The 22,956-nt window shown below is 39.7% G+C and overlaps 1 protein-coding gene across 2 annotated transcripts; it reads left to right on the forward strand.

Moving 5' to 3' along the window:
• Positions 1-1,108: 1,108 nt before the first annotated feature.
• On the forward strand, positions 1,109-22,744 carry LOC106089462 (toll-like receptor 13). 2 transcript variants are annotated; one of them, XM_013255318.2, is made up of 5 exons: positions 1,109-1,657; positions 1,715-1,942; positions 7,467-9,076; positions 13,776-13,903; positions 22,255-22,744. In XM_013255318.2, exons 1-5 carry the CDS (start codon positions 1,261-1,263, stop codon positions 22,466-22,468), a joined length of 2,577 nt encoding a protein of 858 aa, XP_013110772.1. In that variant the 5' UTR covers positions 1,109-1,260; the 3' UTR covers positions 22,469-22,744. The 2 variants fall into 2 exon arrangements, with proteins under 2 accessions (XP_013110772.1, XP_013110773.1); XM_013255319.2 differs by having other exon boundaries at positions 1,481-1,657; positions 1,705-1,942.
• The last annotated feature ends 212 nt before the right edge of the window (positions 22,745-22,956 follow it).

Genomic DNA, 22,956 nt, shown 5'->3' on the forward strand with positions numbered 1-22,956 from the left:
TTTAACCTAGCCTAACCTAACCTTAGTCTCATAACTGTGCTGGCTGGCTTAAACTTACTATGGGCCGGACATCTTGAATTGTCTCCAGTGCCCCAGGGTGATTTTCATTTCTCCATCTGTTTGAAGACAAGACATTTTCTCCCTACCTTTGGTAGTGTCTTTAGACTATGCTTCCTCTTCATCGACTTTCACCATACAACCGAGGCGTAAGTTAGCATTGGTCTGATCACGCTCCTGAAGAATCATTGGATTGTCTTTGGGTCAGGCCCTATCTTGAGCCAACGGTCCTTCAACATAGTGCCCAACATCTGTAAGCCATCTCATTACGCTCTTGAAAGGGAAACTTAAAGTCCAACATCAGTCCTAAGTATTTGATCCTGTCGTATATCGACTTCGTTCTGTTGAGGAAACATGGTTCCTCGAATAGCCAACCTTCGTCTTTTAAGCAAACATTCGGATTTCGGTCTTCTCTGGATTACTATTTAGATCACTATGTCTAGCCCAGTCGTACGCAATATCCGCCCCTTACAAGTATTCACTAAATTTTACCGAATGTGGAGTAGGGTTTAAAATTGTCAAATCCGTAGGGCGTCGGACCCTCTTCCTAACTTAATTTACAAAAACGCCAGTTATCAGAGTTGGGTATACTGATTTAAGCTAAATTTTACTAAGAATTTTATGGTAAGCCAATGACTTGAACTGGTCAAAACAATGTGAAGAAGGTTAAGGAGCCCAGGGGGAACGCCCTACACCAATCCCCCAGACTTATGGGGCGCTCGAAATAGCATGGTGCTTAAATGAAAGGTCTGTGGGAGCAGAGTGCGATTCGGAATTAATATTTGGGAGCAAAAAAAAAAACGTATCCAAAAACTCTACGGTTCCCAATGCATGGACGAACTAAATACACCGTCAGCTACCCTTAATGGGGGGGGCTATGAAAACAAATGTGTTAGGTACAATAGATAACATTGTTTTGGCAATGTTGAAAAAAAAGTGGTAGTTCTATCAGAGCCCAATAACTGATAAGCAAAATGTGTTGATAAGCTACCGCCAATTCCATTATCAGTTGTCTGATTGACCATTTACCGAAAATTATTGAATATTAGTAACGCGCTCTTTGGCATTTGTAACGGACTTCATTATAACAAATATTTACTAAGTAAAGGATTATCGGATTGTCCACAGCAAGAGATACCGTTGTTGGCGGAAGCAGTGCCGATGAGTTGTGATTAATTAGTGTTAAAAAAAAAAAACAAAAAGATGACAACTTTGCTCCGGCTCGCCTATGCCTGTTTTGTGCTTTTCGAGTTCATCAAATTTGGAAGTTGTTGGACGAACGAAATTGCGGGGGAGTATTTAGCCTACAATGCTTCAACCAAAGATTTAGCATTAGACAAAGGTCCAAAACCTTTGGAAAATCAAGAAATTTCCTTGGAATTGCTAGACGATGAGAATGCTTCAGCCGATTCCATCGACAATCCCAATGAAAAAAATTTAAATATCCTAAACAATTTGAGCAACATTGATTTTGAGCCCTTATATACAAAAATTGGCACTGACAATGGCTATTCCTGCCTGCTGGACGACATCAAGAATGTCCTGCTATGGTGGACTTTTCCCAATGGCACTCTGCGAAATCACCAATGGAAATTTGAGCGTATGTTTCGATGACTTAGCATTTCGAAATTTCACCATTAATTTTAGAATATTTTAGCGGAACTGAATTACCTGGATTTGTCTTATCACCACTACTCGTCGGACGAGGTGCTCTATAATACAACACGACTCTTTGCATCCAATAACATTGTAGTCTTTTCGGCTGCACACAATAATCTCACCAGCGTTCCGCGTCGTACATTAGAATCAGTGGCTGATAGTTTGAAGTATCTGACATTGTGCGGAAATAAATTTAATGGCCTTAGTTTAGAAACTCAGAGGGATGGTAAGTGCTACACAGTGGGGGAGATATCGAAAATGAATACCACAAACGTATTGAAAAGGTTTCGAGTTGATATTTAACATTAAGTTTAACTGGAAAAAATGAAATTGTTTTATACCCTACACCACAAATGTGGCACAGGTTACTATAGCTTAGTGCATTAGCTTGTATAACCCAGAAGGAAAAGAGATAGACCCATTAGGTTAGATTAGGTTGGAGGGCACGCGACCAGCAACCTCGTTTACTAGTAGCTTCATTCCGAGACTTAGGTCAGTTGTGTAGAAGCAGAAGATGGAAAAAAATAGATAAACATACATCACAGAACGATACAAAACAGCAATAAGTTAAACAAACAAGTTAAAAGTGAAGAGATACCCAACACAATGGATAAATTATCTCTGATCTTTTATAACAACTCCCACTACCACATCCATTTCTTTTATATATAAAATTAAATTTGTGTTTGATTGTTCCGTATAGACTCAAAAAGGGCTGAACCGATTACCTTGAAATTTTCACAGATTGTGTAGGTTGGTCTGGAAGGAAACATAGGCTATATATACATTTGATATTGGGAGGGGGCGGACCCTCCCCCTTACCCCAAAAGTACTACCCAAAAATAAAAGTGGACCGATCGGGACAATATGGGATTCAAATAAAAGGTATTCAAGAGTAGAGTACGAATTTCATAATAAAAGTTGGATCCAAGTACCTGGGGGGCCGCCCCAGCCCCAAAACCCCTTAAAATAGGTTTATTGGACTATCATAACAATATGGGACTCAAACGAAAGGTATTCGGGAGTAGATTAGAAATATGGTCAGGAAGTAGAAAAAGGCTTTATAATTTTAATGATAACGGAAGGGGGCGGACCCTCCACCCTTACCCCAAAAACACCACCCAAAATCAAAAGTGTACCGATAAGAACAATACGGGTATCAAATGAAAAGTGTGCGGGGGTAGATAACAAATCTGGTATACAAATTCATGTCGAAGTATATGGGGTCACCCCACCCCCACAAAAATGCCCAAAATGGGCACATTAGTCAATCACGGATATATGGTACTCGGTTTGTTTGTTTCGTTAAGACTGAAAAAGCGCAGAACAGATTTTCTCGAAATTTTCGCTTACTGTATGGGTTGGTCTGGAAGGAAAAATATATATATATAATTTTTCGGTATCGGAAGGGGGACGGACCTTCCCCCTTTTGGCAAAAACACAACCTAAAGTCAAAAGTGGACCGATCGGGACAATATAGATATCAAATGAAAGGTATTAGGGAGTAGAATACGATATTATGGTATTAAAATTTGATTATAAGTACCCATCGGGCCGCCCCAACCCCAAAACTCCCCCAAACAGACATATTGGACGTTCATATGGCGCTCAAATGAAAGGTATTCGAGAGTAGATTTCGAATCTGGCATACAAAATAAGATCGAAGTATAGGGGGTCACGCCACCCTTTAAATACCCCATTAGACCCATTATGACTATATGATAATTGGCTGAACCGATTTTCTTAAAATTTTCATAGATTTTGTACGTTTGTCTGGAAGGAAACATAGGCTATATCATTTTTAGATATCGGGTGGTGGCGAACCCCTTTCCTTTGCCCCAAAAAACGCCACCCATATCCGAAAGTGGCCCGATGGGCACAATAAGGGTATCAAATGAATGGTATTGGAGACCAGAAAGCGAATATGGCATTAAAATTTGGGTGCAAGTACTCAGCGGGCCCCCCAAACCTCCTTTAAACAGATATATTCGAAGTTCATGTCAATATGGGACTCAAATGAAAAGTATTAGGCAGTAGATTACAAATATGGCATAAAACATTAGGTCCATGTAATGGGACGTCGCCCACCCCCAAATACCCCCAAATGGGCATATAAGCCGACCATTGATATATGGGACTCAAATGAAAGCTATTAGGGAGTAGATTATGAATGTGACATTAAAATTTGCTTTCAAGTCTAATTGGCGCTTTTCCTCCTAAACATACGTCAAATGGGTTATTTGACCCATTATGACAATGTCGGACTCAAATGGAAGGTATTTGAGAGTAGAAAACGAATTTTGCAGCCAAGTGTTTTTGGGTACGCCCCAAAGCACCCCCTAAACAGAACCTTTTTTCTGTTGGGAATAAAGAACGAATTTGATATCCATTTTCAGTGCAACGTGCCAGTGGCCGCCCCAGCCTCAAAACACCCTCCAAACGGTTCATATTTACCGGCCAAGGCAATATGGGGCTCAAATTAAAGGGATTTGGAAGTGCAGCACGAATTTGACATCCATATTTGAGTCGAAATGTGTGAGGTGCCATCCCTCCCCTAATGAGAACATTACCATCAGGAACCGAGAAGGGGCAAATTCACACTTCAAGTTTAAACTCAATGATAAGGGACCTTTTTTATATCCGAGTCCAAACGGCGTCCCGCAGTATACCTCTTTGGGAAAAAATTTTTAAATGACCATGCATGTGATTGTACCTCGCAAATGTCGCCAACATTAAGAGTGGATAAACACCGCTTTGTTCGATGTTTTCGCCAGGATTCGAACGCGTTCAGCGCCATAGGCTACTATGGCACGAATTCTATATCCGCATTCAGGGCGAAGTGTCCCCAACCTAAAAAGATATTAGAGAGTTAAAGAAGGCGTAGCGGAGCGCCTTCTGAATCATATTCGATTCAGGTCCCGAGAACTCTGAAACAAGTCACAGTTTCAGCGAAATCGGGCAACAAATCCGCCTTTTATGGGATTAAAACCCTAAATTGGAAGATCGGTCTTTATGCTAGCCATATCTAAATATAGGCTTAATACAAGTCACTGTGTCGAATTCCAGCGAAATCCGGTAATAAATGCAGATTTTATGAGCTTAAGACCCTAAATCCGCAGATCGGTCTATATGAGCTTAAGGTCCTCAATCGGCAGATCGGTCTATATGGCAGCTATATCTAAATGTAGTCCGATCTGAAGCTTCCCGGATTCCCTCATACGAGTCCTCTTCTCCACGGTTTATCACCATACCAGTGCTACATAGGTCATTACTGGTCTCATGATGACCTTATACATCCAATAAATCATTTTGGGGGATTCTCCACTAAAGTGTACAAATTTACCGACAATGGCAATATGTGACCTAAAGGAAAGTTATTTGAGATTAGAAAACGAATTTAATAACCAATTTTGGGTACAAGAGTTTGAGGAACACCTCTTCCCCTAAATCGGGCATATTTGCTGACCATGCCAATGTGGGTCTCAAATTAAAGGTATTGAAGAGTAGAGCACGAAATTGATACACACTTTCGGGACCAATTTTCTGGGGGTTTACCCCTTCCCCAAAACACCCCACAAACAGCAATACTTTACTGGCCATCGCAATATGGGGCTCAAATAAATGTGTTTGGGAGTAGAATATGAATCTGATATCGAAATGTGGGACCATGTATTTTGCGAACCGCCCCTTTCCAAGGTAAAATAATGCGCAGCGGAGCGAGTCCGGTTCAGCTAGTTAAATATAAGAAGATGTTTACTATTTTTATACCCACCACCGACGGATGGGGGTATATTCATTTTGTCATTCCGTTTGCAACACATCGAAATATCCATTTCCGACCCTATAAAGTATATATATTCTTGATCAGCGTAAAAATCTAAGACGATCTAGACATGTCCGTCCGTCTGTCTGTTGAAATCACGCTACAGTCTTCAAAAATAGAGATATTGAGCTGAAATTTTGCAAAGGTTCTTTTTTTGTCCATAAGCAGGTTAAGTTCGAAGATGGGCTATATCGGACTATATCTTGATATAGCCCCCATATAGACCGATCCGCCGATTTAGGGTCTTAGGCCAATAAAGGCCACATTTATTATCCGATTTTGCTGAAATGTGGAACAGTGAGTTGTGTTAGGCCCTTCGACATTCTTCGTCAATTTGGCCCAGATCGGTTCAGATTTGGATATAGCTGCCATATAGACCGATTCTCCAATTTAGGGTCTTAGGCCCATAAAAGCCACATTTAGTATCCAATTTTGCTGAAATTCGGGACAGTGAGTTGTCTTAGACCCTTCGACATCTTCCGTCAGTATGGCTCAGATCGGTTTAGATTTTGATATAGTTGCCATATAGACCGATCCTCCGATTTAGGGTCTTAGGCCCATAAAAGCCACATTTATTATCCGATTTTGCTGAAATTCAGAACAGTGAGTTGCTTTAGGTCCATCGACATCGTCCGTCAATTTGGCCCAGATCGGTTCAGATTTGGATATAGCTGCCATATAGACCGATTCCCCAATTTAGGGTCTTAGGCCCATAAAAGCTACATTTATTACCCGATTTTGCTGAAATTTGGGACAGTGAGTTGTCTTAGGCCCTTCGATGTCCTCCGTCAATACAGCTCAGATCGGTTCAGATTTGGATATAGCTGCCATATAGACCGATCCGCCGATTTAGGGTCTTAGGCCAATAAAGGCCACATTTATTATCCGATTTTGCTGAAATTTGGAACAGTGAGTTGTGTTAGGCCCTTCGACATCCTTCGTCAATTTGGCCCAGATCGGTTCAGATTTGGATATAGCTGCCATATAGACCGATTCTCCAATTTAGGGTCTTAGGCCCATAAAAGCCACATTTATTATCCGATTTTGAGAAAATTTGGGACAGTGAGTTGTATTAGGCCCTTCAACATCCTCCGTCAGTTTGGCTCAGATCGGTCCAGATTTGGATATAGCTGTTATATAGACCGATCTCTCGGTTTCAGGTTTTGGGGCCATAAAAAGCGCATTTATTGTCCGATGTTGCCGAAATTTGGGACAAAGAGTTAAGTTAAGACCCTCCACATATTTCTGCAATTTGGTCCAGATCGATCAAGATTTGTATATAGCTGCCATATAAACCAATCTCTCGATTTAAAGTCTTTGCCCCATAAAAGGCGCATTTTTAATCCGATTGCACTGAAATTTGACACACTGACTTATGTTATGCTTTTCGACATCCGTGTGGTATATAGTTCAGATCGGTTTATTTTTAGATATAACTACTAAAAAGACCAATATTTTGTTATATACAATTGAACAATAACTTTGACTTATTAGTATCTGGTCCAAATCGGAACATAGCTGCTATGGGGCATAAGGTATGAATTTTGCACCGGATTTTGAGGAAAGGTGGTTCACATATACAGGGTGGCTGATGAAAGCCGCTACCAAAAAAAAATGTAATAACTTTTTTTCTATTTAATAATAATAATTTAATAATTAATTTAATTAATTAATTAATTAATTTAATTAATAATAATTTAATAATTAATTTAATAATTTAATTTAACATGAATAAAAGAAAAATGTATTCCATACACCGAAAAAAAAATGTAGCAATATTCATCATTGTAGCAATATTCATCAGCCACCCTGTATAACGGAGGTGGTGGGTATCCAAAGTTCGGCCCGGCCGAACTTAACGCCTTTTTACTTGTTGTTTTTGTGTTTTTAATCTATTCATACTTTTTATTTTTTGAATTCTTTGCAGGTGTAGCTTGGGCCTCATTCCCCATCTTGCCGAAACTTGCCGAGCTGGACATTAGTAATTGCAAAATTGAACACATTACTCGGGAGGTGTTTCGAAATGTAACCAACTTGAAGAACCTTTACATGTCCCACAACAGAATGTTGGTGCTGCTTTCCGACACCTTTTACTATGTGCCATCTCTGCACTATTTGGATTTGTCCTTTACCAATACCTTCGACTACAGTACCAAGCCTTCGCTGGACTCCATTATCAATCTCTTCTATGGTCTCAAAATTCAACAGTCTACCTTTAAGTATTTGCCAAATCTAGTTTATTTGGATATGTCACACTCAAAGTTGACCCGCAACAGTGCGGTGGCCTTTAATCATTTGGGTGATAAATTGCGTTACTTAAGTTTATGCTTTACAGCATTTCCCGTGATTGGGCATGGAATGTTTAAAAATCTTGAGGGAATGGATCTGTCGGGCAATGCATATGCTGCATACAATTTACTCGATGGAGTCTTCGATGGTATGTCAAAAACTCTAACGGTTCTGTATTTCGAGATGTCCAACTTGAAGAATATTTCATGGATAAGAAACATGAGTAAGCTAAGAATACTGGGTTTAGCTGGGAACAACATCAATTCCATATCCTCGAATTTATTCAGTACGCTGACGAATTTGCAGATAGTCGATCTCAGTTCCAATCATGTTGGCAATTGGTATAACCGAGTTTTTGCCAATAACAAAAATCTAAGGGTACTCAGCTTGCGTGACAATAACATAAACATCATCACTTCGGAGATGTTAAAGGACTTTACCCTTTTGGATTACCTAAGCATGGGAGAGAATAATTTTGTTTGCGATTGTTTGTTACGAGATTTGGTTGATGTTTCCGAATCGAACAATCAAAATTGTGCACGCCAAGTTGTTGCAGACGCTTTGCAATATTTGAGTGGCAAGGTGCCATCCTTTCCCCTTGACACACAATCCCTGTTGAATATGACTTCAATTTTGGGTTCGCATGCCTTCAAAAGATTGCAAAAGAAAAATGAAGAACGCTCTCCGAATGGGTATCGTCTGAGTAAGAAGTTTCGTTTTGTTGTCAGACGTCAAGCTTCACTTAAGACCGCCGTGCCTTGTACACCATTTAATTCTTCTCCCTCCCAGAAGTATAATCGCCTCAATGAGACGATGCTATTGAAATTTCAACTTTTGGACTATGAGGATGAGCAATACTGGTGTTTCAATGAAACCGAGAAACTAAGTTTCGTCGATTTGAATTGCCACAAACGTTCATTGGTCGATGATATCACCAATCAGTTGAATAGTCTGACTTTCTATGTTCTAGTCAGCGTGGGAACTTTGTTGGGTGTATCGCTGGTGGTGGCTATTATCTACGTTAAGCGTTGGCATATCTACTACTACTATTCATCTCTGAAGTCGGCAGCTTTGATGTCTGAGGCTGCCAAGGATAGAATGAACAGCGCCTATGAAGGTGATGACATGATGTATGACATATTCATAAGCTATTGTCAAAATGATCGTGATTGGGTGCTGCACGAGCTGATGCCCAACGTTGAGGAGAATGGTGATATTTCCATATGTCTACATGAAAGGGATTTTCAGGTGAGTTTTCTTCAATTGTGTTATAAATTCCTCTATGGTGTTATAAATAAGAAAAGAGGAATTTTCATACCAACCACCATAGGATGGGGGTGTACTAATTTCGTCATTCCGTTTGTAACACAACGAAATATTGATCTGAGACACCCATTTGATCGTTTTGATATTCTAAGGGGTCGATTATGGATAGCAACCCGACTTCAGTTGCTTTGCCAACGAGCAAGTTTGTAATAAAGATTTCTATTTTTTATACCCTCCACCATAGGATGGAGTTTATACTAATTTCGTCATTCTGTTTGTAACTACTCGAAATATTCGTCTGAGACCCCATAAAGTATATATATTCTTGATCGTCGCGAAATTTTATGTCGATCTAGCCATGTCCGTCCGTCCGTCTGTCTGTCTGTCGAAAGCACGCTAACTTCCGAAGGAGTAAAGCTAGCCGCTTGAAATTTTGCACAAATACTTCTTATTAGTTTAGGTCGGTTGGTATTGTAAATGGGCCATATCGGTCCATGTTTTGATACAGCTGCCATATAAACCGATCTTGGGTCTTGACTTCTTGAGCCTCTAGAGTGCGCAATTCTTATCCGATTGGAATGAAATTTTACACGACCTGTTTTGTTATGACATGCACCAACTGTGCCAAGTATGGTTCAAATCGGTCCATAACCTGATATAGCTGCCATATAAACCGATCTTGGGTCTTGACTTCTTGAGCCTCTAGAGTGCGCAATTCTTATCCGATTTGAATGAAATTTTACACGACCTGTTTTGTTATGACATGCACCAACTGTGCCAAGTATGGTTCAAATCGGTCCATAACCTGATATAGCTGCCATATAAACCGATCTTGGGTCTTGACTTCTTGAGCCTCTAGAGTGCGCAATTCTTATCCGATTTGAATGAATTTTGGCACCACGTGTTTTGTTATGATATGCACCAACTGTGCCAAGTATGGTTCAAATCGGTCCATAACCTGATATAGCTGCCATATAAACCGATCTTGGGTCTTGACTTCTTGAGCCTCTAGAGTGCGCAATTCTTATCCGATTGGAATGAAATTTTGCACGACGTGTTTTTTTATGATATGCACCAACTGTGCCATGTATGGTTCAAATCGGTTCATAACCCGATACAGCTGCCATATAAACCGATCTTGGGTCTTGACTTCTTGAGCCTCTAGAGGTCGCAATTCTTATCCGATTGGAATGAAATTTTGCACGACGTGTTTTGTAATAATATCCAACAACTGTGCCAAGTATGGTTCAAATGGGTCCATAACCTGATATAGCTGCCATATAAACCGATCTTGGGTCTTGACTTCTTGAGCCCCTAGAGTGCGCAATTCTTATCCGATTTGAATGAATTTTGGCACCACGTGTTTTGTTATGATATGCACCAACTGTGCCAAATATGGTTCAAATCGGTCCATAACCTGATATAGCTGCCATATAAACCGATCTTCTTGGGTCTTGACTTCTTGAGCCTCTAGAGTGCGCAATTCTTATCCGATTGGAATGAAATTTTGCACGACGTGTTTTTTTATGATATGCACCAACTGTGCCATGTATGGTTCAAATCGGTTCATAACCCGATACAGCTGCCATATAAACCGATCTTGGGTCTTGACTTCTTGAGCCTCTAGAGGTCGCAATTCTTATCCGATTGGAATGAAATTTTGCACGACGTGTTTTGTAATAATATCCAACAACTGTGCCAAGTATGGTTCAAATAAGTCCATAACCTGATATAGCTGCCATATAAACCGATCTTGGGTCTTGACTTCTTGAGCCCCTAGAGTGCGCAATTCTTATCCGATTTGAATGAATTTTGCACGACGTGTTTTGTTATGATATGCACCAACTGTGCCAAGTATGGTTCAAATCGGTCCTGATATAGCTGCCATATAAACCGATCTTGGGTCTTGACTTCTTGAGCCTCTAGAGTGCGCAATTCTTATCCGATTGGAATGAAATTTTGTATGACGGATTCTCTCATGACCATCAACATACGTATTTATTATGATCTGAATCGGTCTATAGCCCGATACAGCTCCCATATAAATCGATCTCTCTATTTTACTTCTTAAGCCCCCAAAGGGCGCAATTCTTATTCGAATTGGCTGACATTTTACATAGTTCTCCAATATGTAATTTAATTGTGGTCAGAACCGGACCATATCTTGATATCGCCCTAATAGCAGAAAAAATCTTTTCTTATATCCTGTTTTGCCTAAGAAGAGATGCCGGGAAAAGAACTCGACAAATGCGATCCACGGTGGAGGGTATGTAAGATTCGGCCTGGCCGAACTTAGCACGCTTTTACTTGTTTTTTTTTTGTATTGCATATTTTTTTACAATTAACTTAGTAGCTGAATGTTCAAAACACTGATACTGATATTGATTGCACTTAACAAAAATTTCCAACGTTATACTAATTTTTATATCAAGGTTTTATCTCCTGGCAACGCAACTGCAGTTAAGTTGCAATCAAATTTCAATCAGCCAAATCGGAAAAAATTGCGGATTATAAGGACTCAAGAAGTCAACCCGGGAGATCGGGTTATATGGAAGCTATATCAGGTTCGATTTCGACCATACTTAAAGCAGTTGTTGGAAGTAACAACAGAACACTACATGCAATTTTTCAACCAAATCGGAAAAAGTTTATTGATGGCAATCCTCTGGCCATCACTGCCAAATTATCTTTTTTATTCCCCCTTAGTCCTCTATGACCCAGGAAAAAAGCTATGCGGATCCTGCCATCCGCAGAGACGGCGTTTATATCCTTTTTCACAGCTAGACTGTTGGTGACCTTGCGCTCCAGGTTGTGATTGGCCTGTTGGTCAGTTTACTGTCCGTAAAGATGTTCACACTCGAAGTCCTCGCGTTAACACGACACCACCTCACGAATTCCGTGATTAGCCGGATCTCGGCCTGCAGGATCCAGTAATGGCCGAACAGTCGAAAACAGATTTCAGTCCCTGGATTCTCAATGTAGACTCACCAGGCCCACTCTGTCCTCTAGAGATGTGATCCATCTATGTAGCATTACCTTCCAGATAGCCAGCATTCCGTCAATCCAAGCCTGTGCCGCTCGCAGCATTGCTTCGGATGCTATCTCAAGTGTCGTCTCAGGCAACCGCTGGGTTACCTCTTCCCTTCCTTCCACGTTTCCTATCGTCGCTTCGATAGGAAACCTGGAAGGAAGGGACGCGATGATAAGACCTGCTCCTATCCTCTATGTATTTTCCCAACGCCTTAAGTCTCATAGCCGCAGTGGCTGCCTCACACTTAATTTCTATATCTATGAGTCGGATGTCTAGAATAGTCACCCGAATTCAGGCCTTAGGCCCATAAAATTCGCATTTATTACCCAATTTCGCTAAATTTTGGCACAATGATTCTTGCTGAAATCCTCAACATCTAACATCTTTGTCTTATATGGTTTAAGTCGGTCTATATTTTAATATAGCCGAATATAGCCACCATATTATTGACCGATCTCCCGATTAAAGGTCTCGGGCCAGTAAAAGATGCATTGATTGTCCGATTTCGCTGAAATATAACACAGTCAGCTGTGTTCGGCCTTCCGACGTCAGTGTCTAATATAGTTTACGTCGGATCATTTGTGGGTATAGCCCCCATATAGACCGATATTCGATTGAAGGGGTTTCACCCACGAACAGGGGGGGGGGAGGCTAAAACCCTTTGCATAGCATTTAAATTAGCGAATTTTGTCGAAAACAATGAAATTTTGTAAAATTCTGCGGTGGGCCTAAAACTTTTCTTAAGTGGTGCTTAGCCCACCTCCGGAGGCCCATATACGCTATTGGCTGGGTGTCGATCTCCTGATTTAAATCTTGAACTAATATAAAATTCTATTGCCTGATTTTGAGGAAATTTGGAACAGTGAGTTGTGGTGAGATTGGACCATATTTCGATATAGTTGCTATAAGTTAAGAATTGCCCAATTTTCAGCCGGATTTTAACGAACTGTTTATAAAGGGTGGTTTTTTTTATCTATTATCTTTATGACAACACTGGTTTGAACATTACGTTTCGTGTTTTGTTTCACTGTCAAACATCTTCTGTTTAGTCTATAATTTAACCCTGAATAGTCTTACAAACGAACAACGTTTGCAAATTATGGAATTTTATTATCAAAATTCGTGCTCTGTTAAGAAAGCTCATCGCGCTTCTTCCATTTTATGGACGAAGCTCATTTTTGGCTCAATGGGTACGTAAATAAGCAGAATTGTCGATTTTGGAGTAAAGATCAGCCAGATGCATTGCAAGAGCTACCAAGGCATCCACAAAAAAGTCACAGTGAGGTGCGGTTTATGGGCAGGTGGCATCATTGGACCGTACTTCTTCAAATATGATACGAATCGTAACGTAACTGTGAATGGTGGGCGCTACCGTGAGATGATATCCAATTTTTTTGTATGCCCAAATTGGACTATTTGAGGCGCAGCCACGGTCAACATTTCCATGAAATAATCTTTAAACATTAAATTATATGGACCATATTATCGATTTAAATCAAGATTTCATGCATATTTGTGAATTTTTTGGGGTTTTTTGAAAAACTTTCCTATAGCTCCAAAAAAATCACCCTTTTTATACCCTAGGTGGTGGGTATACAAAATTATGCCCGGCCAAACTTAACGCCCTTTTACTTGTTTTTTTTTTTGCAGATTGGAGTTACCATTTTGGATAATATTATATCGTGTATGGATAGATCTCGTTCCTTAATGTTAATAATATCTTCGAATTTTCTTCTAAGTCATTGGTGTCAATTTGAAATGCATTTGGCACAGCATAGGTAAGTACAAAAAATGTATATATCCATTTGTATTCATTGTTATCCATTTTGCATATTTGTCCTTGTCTATAATCGCTATATCGTTGAGTTAAAATGATATACAACTGTAAGGAACTGTAGCACGATGGTTATCATGCCTATGGCTAAATTTGCATCTGCAACCATATAAATATTGCTTAACTCTAAAGTCAAATCTAAAGGGGTTTCCAATAGAGAACGCACTCTTCCACTTATCAAAGAACTGTCAATTTATGCAGTAAACTCAACATTTTCATTTTGGTAAGGTGCACGAACGAACAAAGTCTGCAAACCATAAAAATTTACTAGCGAAATTCAGAGTCGGTGGCTTCTACTACTTTAAGAGCGTTAACTCCAATTTTGACAAGCTCATTTTTGGCTTAATGGGTTCGTCAAAAAGCAAAAATCCGCATGTGCTTCACGAATCAACACTTCATGCACCAAAGATCGCTATTCGGTGCGGTTTGCATGCAGACGGCGTCATTGGGTCATACTTCTTCGTCGACGATGCCAATCGTCACGTTACCGTGAATGAACAACGCTACCGTACCATGCTCACTGTTAAAATATGGCCTGAATTGGAAGATAGCGACCTGGACGACATGTGGTTTAAACAGTACGGTACCACAAGACACACAGCACACGTTACAATCGATTTATTAAAGAGTAAGTTTGATGAGAACGTTTACGTGGCTATTGCGGTTAGCACTCTTGAAGCACTCTTAAAGATATACTTCAGGCAGCTCTATCTAAAACAGGGAACTAAGCGAAAGTGGTCTAAGTGTAAATCCTTTTATGACGGAAGTTGTTCTTTTCAGCTGTGGATACAAGTTACCCTCAGTGGCACCTGTCTTCCTGGAAAGAGACAATTTTCCATTTACTGAAAGTGCAAATACCTGGGTGTTTTGCTAGATGGGAAATCCAACATTTTCGAAAGGGCAAGGAAGGCAACTCTTGTTAGGATACCTGTGTACTGCTGTTGTAAAACTTCAAATGCCATATGGTGTTGCGGTTTGGTGGACGGCGCTTCCAAGGACGACCTAATGTTCTATACTCAGCCGGATCTAAAAGATGGCTTGTTTGGTGCATAACGCACATGGGGACGACACCATCTGATGCACTGAATTTAATGATGCACCTAATTACAGGCTTACACACTACCTGAGCTGCTTTTTGATAAAAAGTACTGTACTACTATTTCTGATAAAACCGATTGCAACTACAACATCTCTGGTATTGGAATTTATATAGGCTTCTATGCGGATGGTTCGAAACTACACGATAAAGTGGGCTTTGGGTGTACTCTGAGGAACTTTGACAGGTCATAACGAGAAGTCCACCCGACCACTGCAGTGTGCATCAAGCAGAGGTCCTTGCAATTAAAAAAGTGGTGGAATGGTTAAGTTATAATGTCATTACGACGATTGGCATAAATATCTTTTCAGACAGCCAGGCAGCCATTAAATCCCTGGAGAATGTACTTGTGAACACAACAACCGCCCTCGACTGTCGCAGATCTCTCAACGAGATGGCTGAACAGTTCAAAATTCACTCGGACAAGTTTGCGATTCTAAGAACTACCTTACACATTCCAGGGATACTGGAATCTGTGGGTATGCCTCTAGCGACATGTAAGCTAAGGCATAAGGACTAGGCCCGAAGGGTTACGAATGATAGATGGTCACAAAGAAGGGGCAGTGAGTATTTCCAAACTATGAGGCCTAATCCAGACTTGAAGAGGTCTACTGCTTTGCTTTCATTGGCTAGAACAGACGTCTCAGTCATTGTGTCTGTCACGACAGGTCACTGTCTAATCGGAAAACATGCTGACAGACTGAAGGTTGGGAGCAACGACTTTTGCAGAAGCTGTGAGGACATCAAAAAAGAAGAGACTAGTTGTTGGGCTTTTTTAAACGATCTGGTTAGTTCAATGATAGGAACTACAATAGAAGGTATCTTCCTTCTCCTGTGGTATCACAATAGACGGAAACGACGAAGTGAGTTTGGTGGCAGATTGTCACTTAAACCTAACCTATGGTCCGATCTGCACCAAATTTGGTTCGACCAACGGGAAATCTAGTCCAGCTCACTGGACTCACTAAATTTCAGCGAAATGGAAAAATACGGCTTTATGGGCTTAAGACCATAAATCGATAGATTGGTCTATATGGCAATAATATCCAAATTTTGTCCTATTTGGACTGTGTTCAGTTCGGACAATGAGAGGCCCAGTGCTAGTCACTGTTTCAAATTTTAGCTGAATCGGGTTACAAATCTGGTTTTTATGGGCTTAAGACCCAAATTCGCCACATGGGCCTATAATACAGCTTTATCTAAATATTAACATAGTCCAGATCGGACCATATGACAACAATACATATGTGCGGCCTCATTTGTCTGGTATTGAATTGATATCAAATGGTATTAAAAATCTTTGCCGATGACGCTTACAAAGTAATACCAGGCAGTATTGGCAAAGTACCGCAATTTTTTTGGTATCAGTGTAGGAATGCCACTTATGCCATTGGTTATGATTCATAGAGAGGTACCAATTGGATAATGGTTCACATCTCTTTCAAACTGATGTCTTTACTGACTCTTAACAAATGCCAAATCGGGAGATAGATTAGGTTGAAAAGTAGGTGCGGATATTAATCCGCCCCCTGCCACTATGGACATACCCCTAAGCCAGTAATCGGCTTGTTGTGCGCTCTACAAACTAAAAAAGGTAACCTCGACCGATTTTGCATAATTGTGCTCCTAGTCCTACATCTCCCGTTATGATACCAAAAGCTATACTGAACTCCTTCTTCCTTCCTTTCAGTACTAGCCTCGTCCCCTCACGATCCGGATCACTCCATGGGATTTTGGCCGTCCTTACTGACTGTTTCGCTATTCCACAGTGTTACAGCGTTCGTCGCCCACACCCTTAACTCAGACTGGGTCGACCTAAAAGGCTTCGGGTTAACCGAATTTATTGACGGCAGTTCTCTGGCCTTCAGTGCCAAATCGTCTGCCCTTTCATTCCACATTACTCCGTTATGGCCCGGCACCCAAATCATGCGGATTGTGCCATCCTCAGAGAAGGCCTTAATCTCCTTCCTACACTTCAAGACTGTTCGTGATCTTATCTTCCTGATTGTTATTGCCCTTATGGTACCACACCACCTCACGCATTCCGTGATCGCCCGCGAGATATGTTATTTATATGCAAATTCTAAAACTTCTATGGAGAAGTCACGATGATTTTGGAATTTTAGAGAAAGGGAAAATTATGAAAATAGCTTTGCGTTAACTTGTGGCTGATCACCTAGCACATCCTAGAAAAGTTTCTAAAAGTCTCTATACAAGATCCCAAGGAGGGAGTCCATATGGCAGTGTTGCAATCTTCTTCTCTTCCGTTATATAACAAGTAAAAAGGCGTTAAGTTCGGCCGGGCTGAACTTTGGATACCCACCACATCGGGTATATATGTAAACCACCTTTCATCAAAATTCGGTGAAAATTTCATACCTTATGTCTCATATCAGTTATATCCAAATATGTTCCGATTTGGACCAAAAACCGATCTGAACTATATACGACACGGATGTCGAAAATTCTAACATGAGTCACCGTGTCAAATTTCAGTGAAATCGGATTATAAATGCGCTTATATGGGGCCAAGACCTTAAATCGAGAGATCGGTCTATATGGCAGCTATATTCAAATCTGAACCGATCTGGGCAAAAATTAAGGAAGGACGTCGAAGAGCCTAACCAAACTCACTGTCTCAAATTTCAGCGACATCGGACAATAAATGCATATTTTATGACCCCAAAACCTAAAACTTAGATATCGGTCTATATGGCAGCTATATCCAAATCTGAACCGATCTGTGCGATATTGCAGAAGTATGTCAAGGGGCTTAACTTAACCCAAATTTCGACGACATCGGACAATAAATGAGCATTCTATGGGCCCGAAACCATAAATCAAGAAATCGGTCTATATGACAGCTATATCCGTATCTGGACCCATCCGGGCCAAATTGAAGAAAGATGTTGAAGTGCCTAACGCAACTCACTGTCCCAAATTTCAGCACAATCGGATAATAAATGTGGCTTTTGTGGGCCTAAGACCCTAAATCGGAGGATCGGTCTGTATGGCAGCTATATCCAAATCTAGATCGATCTAGGCCAAATTGAAGAAGGATGTCGAAGATCCTTACACAACTCACTGTCCCAAATTTCGGCCACATCGGACAATAAATGCGCCTTTTATGGGCCCAAAGCCCTAAATCAAGAGATCGGTCTATATGGCAGCTATATCCATATCTGGACCGATCTGGGCCAAATTGAAGAAGGATGTTGAAGTACCTAACACAACTCACTGTCCCAAATTTCAGCAAAATCGGATAATAAATGTGGCTTTTATGGGCCTAAGACCCTAAATCGGAGGATCGGTCTATATGACAACTATATACAAATCTGAACCGATCTTGACCAAATTGAAGATGGATGTCGAAGGGCCTAACACAACTCATTATCCCAAATTTCAGCAAAATCGGTTAATAAACGTGGCTTTTATGGCACATAGACCCTAAGTCGGAGGATCGATCTATGTGGGGGCTATACCAAGATATAGTCCGATATAGCCCATCTTCTAACTTAACCTAATTATGGACAAAAGACGAATTTGTGCAAAGTTTCAGCTCAACATCTCTATGTTTAAAGACTGTAGCATGATTTCAACAGACAGACGGACGGACATGGCTAGATTGTCTTAGATTTTTACGCTGATCAGGAATATATATACTTTAAAGGGTCGGAAATGGATATTTCGATGTGTTGCAAACGGAATGACAAAATGAATATACCCCTATCCGTCGGTGGTGGGTATAATTAATTAGTGTGGATCTGAACGTCACCCAAAGCCCTGAATATCTTGATCGCCACCTTCAAAATGCTTGACAAAACAAAATCGGGCTCAAACAAAATCGTGATGTAGCACGATGCTGATATTATTTCAGGGTCCGCCCTCTAAAATCCCTTCAAACCGGCCATGTTTGCCTACTATGGCAATAAGGGGCTTAAATAATAGCTAGTTTAAGGTAGAAAACGAATTTGATATCCAATTTTGAGGCCAAATGCTAAACCAATGCCTACTGGGGCTCATATTGTATTTTTGAGGCACACACATATACCGATTCTAGCAATGCAAATGCAAATTTTGCCCATGAACATTCCACTAAGGAACAGGGGCTAACTTCTCACTTATCAATGAGTGCAGTCCGATTCAAGTTTAAGCTCAATGATAAGGGGCCTCTTTTTTATAGCCGAGTGCGACACCTCTTTGGAGAGAAGTTTTACATGGCATAGTACCTCACAAATGTTGCCAGCATTAGGAGGGGAGAACCAACGCTGAACATTTTTTGATGGTCTCGCCAGGATTCGAACACAGGCATTCAACGTCATAAGCGGACATGCTAACCTCTCCGACTTTAGCAATATGTAGCTCAAATGTTGTTTTTGAGAGTAGAGTATGAATCTGATATCGACTTTCGGGCCAAAGGGTTTGACTACTTCAATCCACCACCAAAATCAAGAGAATAAAGTAGATGTAACATCCAAACTTTAATGGGCGGACCCTCCCCTTACCCTATTTTCAAAACCGCCAGATTTCGGAGATAGGTGGGGCGATTTAGTTTGTTTATAATAACTCAGAAACAGAAATTTGGTATACTTATTGAAGATGGGCGGCTGCCCCACCTTCCGCCAAGTGATATTTAAACCAATAATGATAATATTAGGCTCAAATGAAAGGTATTTGAGACTGGTGCTCGAATCTGATACATGGGGGTCCACCTCACCCCCAAAAACACCCCCATTTCGGACTTATTACCCACCATAGCAATAAAAGGCTCAAATGAAAGGTATTAAGGAGTAGAGCACCACTATAATGTCCACATTGGGGTGATATATCTGAAAGGCCCTACTAGCACCCCAAAACGGGACTTGTTTTCGGATCGTGCCAGTATAGGGCTTAGATAAAATAAGAAAGTTAAATAAGGCGCACCGGAGCGGCCCTGTCCAGCTAGTTGCCAACTATAAAATGAAACATGATTAGAAAGTTTGGGCATAAATTCACCTAACATGTTTTTTTTTATTTTTTTTTTTTTTATTTAAGTCTATAGATAATAAATACCCTTACAGACTTATAACAATATATTTACAAATGTATTAACCTAAGAATTTAAAAATAATATAATTTTCCTTTTTAAACTTTTTAGATTCTCAGATAGATCTATTATATCTTTCAGTTGATTAAATTGATAACAAAGGTGGCGAAAGGGATCATTATTGGCATAGTTGGTTTTATAATAAGAAATTTTCAAAAGATCAAATATCTGGTATGTTTGATAGGGACGTTAAAGAAAACTCGACTCAAAAGAAAGCAGGAATCTATTTGATCATGAATTAATTTAGTGAAAAACGTAATGTTTAGCATGGTTCTACGACTTCTTAATGTATGGGTTGCCCAAAAAGTAATTGCGGATTTTTTAAAAGAAAGTAAATGCATTTTTAATAAAACTTAGAATGAACTTTAATCAAATATACTTTTTTTACACTTTTTTCTAAAGCAAGCTAAAAGCTGATAAAAAGCTGATAAAGCTGATAACTGACAGAAGAAAGAATGCAATTACAGAGTCACAAGCTGTGAAAAAATTTGTCAACGCCGACTATATGAAAAATCCGCAATTACTTTTTGAGCAACCCAATAGGAAGCTTTATAAAATTTAATCGGTACTCATACGAAGGTTATGAAGTTCTGTCCCACCCATTTCGACGGAGACAAAATAATAGAAATTGTTTTTGAACCGATTCTATCAAATCAGAATGAATATTGTAGTACGGATCCCATACCTCAAGATTACTTCTGACTAGCGACGCATATAAGTTTTTTGTCTCTGAGAAATCATTAAGTTCTTTTCTCCAGCGTTTCATGAAGCCAAGAGCACCACGTGCTTTGTTCACAACCATTGAGATGTGTTGACGGAAGTTTAAGCGTTGGTCTAGAAGAAATCCAAGGTCTTTAAAGCCATAGACTACTTTAAGTTGATTGGAACCCAAAAAGAAGCTAGTTTTAAGAGAGGTTATTCTTAAAAATGATATGTGTTTGCATTTGGAAATATTAAGTTCCATAAAGTTCTGGTTGCACCATTCGTAAAGAGTATCAAGGTCATACTGAAGAAAACACTGTTCATCAGAGTCTCTCGTTGATCTGAAGATCTTTACATCATCTGCATACATCAAAATATTCGAGTGCTTTAAGGTAAAAGGGAGATCATTTATGAACAAACAAAACAGCACAGGACCAAGGTGACTATCCTGTGGAATACCTGAAGAGACAACATTTGATTTGACAACTGCAGTACCAAATTTAACTCTTTGAGTATGTCCAGTCAGATATGATCTGATCCACTTTAGTAAAGATGGACTGAAACCAATAAGATCTATTTTTCTTAACAGAAGGTTGTGGTTGACTTTATCAAATGCTTCAATAAAATCGGTATAGATAGTATCCGTTTGGTAGCGTTCCCTAAAGCCATTGTTGACCAAACAAAAAAATCTAAAATATTTGTTATCGTCGATTTCGATTTGCGGAACCCATGTTGGTAGGGAGATATAGAAATAGTTTCAGTCAGAATTTTCTCTAATAGCTTCGGAATAGCATTCAAAATTGAAATGCCCCTGTAGTTAGAAACCTCGTTGCGATTTCCGGTTTTAAATAACGGTCTTATATAAGATTGCTTCCACAATTCCGGCAGATATCCATGCTTTAATGAACTGTTGAAAAGTGTACAAAGGGGATACGAAAGTTCGAGAGCGCAATGATTTAAAATATTCGATGGAATTCCATCTGGATCGGGATTAAAAGTTATCTTCAGTGACCTTAAATTTTCAAGTACTACGTATTCGCCAATCCCACACACGTCTATAAAAGCTGGATTGTTGATTGTGTATGGATATGTTCCACATAAATCATAATAATTATCTGAGTAAGTAGTGTTAAAAATGTCGGCAATGCCTGAATCGTTATTAGCTGCTTTAGCTTTATATCTAAGAAAGTTCGGTAAACTATTACAACGGCGCTTTGAATTCACAAATTTGTAGAAGGATTTAGGATTTCATTTCAATTGATTTCTAATTTTATTGCCATTTCAACATCACATTGTGCTTACATCAATCATCAACCAATCACTCACCAACCATTAATCGTCAACATCAATAAGCGAATAAACATATCTTATAACACATTTGTGTATAAACATATGTAAATCCAATTTACAGAATGTTCGATATCTGCAAAGATCAACTCATACTTGTCTTTCTGGAAGATATACCACGTAGTAAACGTCCAAAAAATCTTCAATATTTAATGGATGTTAAGACATACATCAAATGGCCAGGTTGCAAAAACAATGGAAGACATCGTCCCGAAGAATATAAAGTGTTTTGGAGACGTTTAAAGCGTTCAATGCAAAGAATGGCAAACAATGCCTAGTAATGGTAAAAAACTTGTATGAATGAAGGTACGATTATACTAAGGGCGTCCCAAAAAGGAACTGCAACAGAAGTGTCATTTGATGCCCGATGCCCAATAGCCACCACCTCCCTTATGTATAAAGCTATCCTGGAAAAATAACTGCATACATAGAGATCGATGGGAATGTGGGATTTGACGCCACTTTGTATTGTATAGAAAAATAGAAAAATGGTATTGGTGTTCGTTTAACTCAATAATTTAACTGAATTAATAAAACAGTTGTATTAAACCTCATATCAATGTGATTTAAATTATTGTAGGTGTTCATACAGACAGTTACATTTAATTACATTGATCTTAGAACCTACAAACTTAGAACCCCGTTTACACTGCTCATTAAATCCGGATTTAAGGCTCTCGTCAGCTGATTTTATAAAGGGAAAACACATGATCGAACCATTAAATTCGTATTTAAAGAGCAATGTAAACGGGGTTTTATATTAAGC

This window comes from Stomoxys calcitrans, chromosome 1, assembly GCF_963082655.1.
Source record: "Stomoxys calcitrans chromosome 1, idStoCalc2.1, whole genome shotgun sequence".
In the NCBI taxonomy this organism is placed as follows: domain Eukaryota; kingdom Metazoa; phylum Arthropoda; class Insecta; order Diptera; family Muscidae; genus Stomoxys; species Stomoxys calcitrans.

What these genes read in the sequence shown, in the direction of transcription:
- LOC106089462 (XM_013255318.2), top strand. Translation starts at nt 1,261, where the DNA reads ATGACAACTTTGCTCCGGCTCGCCTATGCCTGTTTTGTGCTTTTCGAG. An exon ending in TCACCAATGGAAATTTGAGC is followed by an intron (nt 1,658 to 1,714) that starts GTATGTTTCGAT and finishes AGAATATTTTAG; the next exon opens with CGGAACTGAATTACCTGGAT. An exon ending in TTTAGAAACTCAGAGGGATG is followed by an intron (nt 1,943 to 7,466) that starts GTAAGTGCTACA and finishes AATTCTTTGCAG; the next exon opens with GTGTAGCTTGGGCCTCATTC.